The 3755-nt window shown below is 43.6% G+C and overlaps 1 protein-coding gene across 5 annotated transcripts in view; it reads left to right on the top strand.

Moving 5' to 3' along the window:
• Polh (DNA polymerase eta) overlaps positions 1-1504 on the top strand; it is a 34507-nt gene extending 33003 nt beyond the window's left edge. For all 5 annotated transcript variants that reach the window (XM_004624115.2, XM_023719587.1, XM_023719593.1 and 2 more), the window contains one exon: positions 467-1504. In XM_004624115.2, the coding sequence (XP_004624172.1) occupies positions 467-1355 (889 nt within the window). In that variant the 3' untranslated portion in view covers positions 1356-1504. The remainder of the gene's footprint in view (positions 1-466) is intronic.
• Positions 1505-3755: the final 2251 nt, after the last annotated feature.

Raw genomic sequence — 3755 nt, 5'->3', positions numbered from 1 at the left:
AAAAAAAAAAAAAAAATCATTACTTGGCAATAGAGACCTACAATTTGAATAGAGTGTCTAAAATTAGAGCCTTTGGTCTTTACTTAACAGGGTCTCACTATGCAGCTTGGACTCATGATCCTCTTGTTTTCAGCCTCCCCAGTGCTGGGATTACAGGTGTGTGCCACCTTGCCGGGGGTTTGGTGGCTGGCTCAGCTCAGGGCCAGCATGGCATGTGGTGCTAGGCATTGAACCCTGGTTCCTGCGCTTGCCTAAGCAGGTACTTAGTCCACTGAGCTATTTCACCGGCTCTAGGCTTTTTTTTTTTTCTGGTCTTTACTTAGAATAATTCACTGAGTTAGGTACAGTGGTATATACCTAGCTTGCAGTGCTCTGGGAGCCTGACCCACAACCCCAGTTGTTTTGAACTCAATCAAGATTTGAAACAGTAATCTGTTACTAATCTTTGTGCTTCTCTTTTATACAGGTTCCCTCCCCTCACAATGCTCTTCCTCTGTGCTACAAAATTCTCTGTCTCCGCCCCTGCATCTTGCACAGATATCACTGCCTTCCTGAGCAGTGACTCAGGTTCTCTGCCAAAGGTGCCAGTCACAAGCTCAGAAGCTAAGACCCAAGGAAGTGACTCAGTAGTGACACCCATCAAGAAAGCAACAACGTCTCTGGAATCATTCTTCCAAAAAGCTGCGGAGAAGCAGAAAGCTAAAGCAGCTTCATGTTCATCTCTTACTGCTGTTACCCAAACCTCCAAGAACAAGTCACCATTGAAGTCCCCATTACTTTTCCAGACTAGTCAGACATTGGGCGTAGAGCCCTTCTTTAAGCAGAAAAGTATGCTTCTAAAACAGAAGCAGCTCAATTCTTCAGTGTCTTTTCCTCCACAGAACTCACAGATCAACTCTAAAGGATCACCCAACTGTTTTCCAACAGAGCATTCAGAGGGTGCCCCTGTTTGTGACAGAGCATTGAAGTTAGACTCTTCTAAGGCAGTTTCTCCAGAGGAGGATTTGACACAGAAGAGCCCAGCCATGCCTTCCTTTTCAGCTCTCAAGTCTCTTGAGGTGGCTCCAATGGCAGTAGCTACCTCTGATCTTTTAACTGCTGAGGACCAGCTGCCCTGTGACAAGTGCAGTTCCCTGGTTCCAGTGTGGGAGATGCCAGAACACATGGACTATCATTTTGCATTAGAGTTGCAGAAGTCCTTTCTGCAGCCACAGTCTTCAGTCCCCAGGGCTGTTCCAGCCATGTCTTCTCAAGGGAAAAGAAATCTCAGGAGCCCCATGGCCTCTAGTAATAAGCGCCCCCGGCCTGAGGGCATGCAGACATTAGAATCATTTTTTAAACCATTAACACATTAATGCTGCCCTTAGGCTTGCTGTAGGTTTTAATATTTTGTCTATAACCTAGGAGATGGAAATACATTCATTATTCAAGGATATCATAATGATGAAATTTTTAATACCAAAAAAAATCCAGAAAATGCTGATGAAATTTTAAATTTTATTAATATAAATATCATTTTAAGGTGTGTGTTTTTTTGGGGTTTTTTTGCGGCACTGGGAATTGAACTCAGACCCTTGTGCTTGCCAGGGAAGTGCTTATTCTACTGAGCCATCTCCCCGGCCCCTATTTTAAGTTTTTAAGCCTTAGTGTTTACAGAGACAGTGTCAGATAAATGTTACATGGGCCTGAAGCCCAAGAGACCTGGTGCAAGGCTCCCTCTGCCTCGTACCAGAATGGCATGGTCACTTTCTTCACTTCCTCTTCTGTGGACTGAGATCATCAGCTATGGATCATTGAAGATTTAAAGGCATGGATTTAAAGTACTTCACTTAAAGATGGCAAGAGAAGGAAATAACTAAGATGGTTAAAAATTCCTTCTAGCTCTGGTGATGGTAGTTCAGATGACACCTTGTTGAGAATTTTTTTTTTAGGATAGGGTCTCACAAGGCTGGCTTTAAGGTCACTTTCTAGCCCAGGCTGGTTTCACACTTGCAACCATCCTCCTGCCTCTGCCTCCCGTGCTGAGATCACAGGTGTGCGCCACCATGCCCAGCCGCACTCTGTTTTTTTCTGCCCCTGCATGTTCTGATGTAGAATGAGACCACTTCATGCTCAGGACCACAGTAGCACCAGCCTTGGCAGGGGCCTTGCTAGAAAGAACCAGAAACTATGTTTACCGGACTCCCCCATGTGTCTAACTTTTAGATACCCCCATGTCACAGCTCCCAGGGGCCAGCTTTAAAGAGGACATTTTTGAAATCCAAAGCACAGATTTCAGTGTAAGTGCTTGGGACTTTGGGGTCCTTGGCTTGTTTTTTCATGTGAAAGAGATCTGAACATGGACCTTTGGGTTTCAAATTCATATGGTAGCTTTTTGCACTTGTCCACATCTGTAGTACTGTTTTGGTTTATGTGGTGCTGACAGGTTAGACCCAGGGTTTTGTTCATGTTATGCTAGTACTCTACTGATCTATAGCCCCTGTACTGGTACTTTCTAGATTTTGACTTTGGAGTACTAGGGACTGAACCCAGGGCCCTCACACTGAACTTCATTCCCAGCCATTTAATTTCTTGAGACAGGGTCTAAGTTGCCTAGGCTGGGGTGGACCTTGAGATCTTATCTCAGCCTCCCAGAATGCTAGGATTATACTGAAGTGGTACTGTGTCCAGCTATAGTAACTATACTTTCTTCATTCTTATGGGTGAGTAGTCAGCTCTTTGGTCTTCTCTGATAGAGGAGCCTTATATATTATATTTATATATTTGGAACTAAATAAGAATGAAGAGCTGATTGAGGTGTGGGTACATGAGTAAAGAGAATGGCATATATGTATCCTTCCCATACACATACACAAAGCAGTTTTTTAGCAAATTTGTAAGTTGGAATACCATATTTAATTTGAAGAAGGAAAAAGGTCAAAAGCTGCTGGACCTAATAGGAAATTATGTTTTCCTTTGAAAATGTTTCTCACTTTATGGCACTTAAAAGATAGTAATCTGTGTATACATGGGCTTTTCTGTTAGATTTGTAGATTCTTTTTTTTTTTTTTGGCAGAACCGGGAATTGTACTCAGACCCTTGCGCTTGCCACAGAAGCGCTTATTCCACGATTTGTAGATTCTTAATGGGAGGAATGGTTCCTAACTGCTCTGTACCTAAAGGGTTGCTAAGAATGTATAGTGCCAAAACTTAGATCTGACAATAAAAATGTTGAGACTCCTTGCAGGCCTACTCTCCTTCCTCTAAATGATCCACTAATGTTAGCAAAGTGGCTCAGTAATTCCTGGAGATCTCTCACTTGGTACTGAGATGTGCTTTTTCCAACACTGGCTTTCATAATTGAGGGAAAAGATACATAAACTGAAAGCTGTGGGTGAAGGAGTCCTCTCTTAGTTATTCTGCAGATCCAGTTGAGTACCTTCTGTCAGTTGAGCTGACTGGCATTAGAGAGCTCTACACAAGAGTAATGCGGTCGCAAGTCAGGTTCATTTGACTTGAAGAGTCCCAAGCCAGTAGACTGGGTGGGAGGGAAGGCGGCATGAGCAGCACATCTGGTCTCCTAGAGAGCCAGCCCTACCCAGCACACTGGCAGAATCTGTCCAGGGATAAGTATTTGAAGGTCGGTGAGTGGCAGCTACAGCACCCTCTTACTTCCTCTGCCATTTATCAGCAATTGCAGAGAAGGAAGTGCTCTTCGCTTCTTATACAGGAATAGTTCTTTCTCTTTTCTTTTTGAGACAGGGTCTTACTAGGCA

Source organism: Octodon degus, unplaced genomic scaffold (assembly GCF_000260255.1).
Source record: "Octodon degus isolate 3935 unplaced genomic scaffold, OctDeg1.0 scaffold00005, whole genome shotgun sequence".
NCBI classification, from domain to species: domain Eukaryota; kingdom Metazoa; phylum Chordata; class Mammalia; order Rodentia; family Octodontidae; genus Octodon; species Octodon degus.
This window is presented reverse-complemented; position numbering and strand designations above follow the sequence as displayed.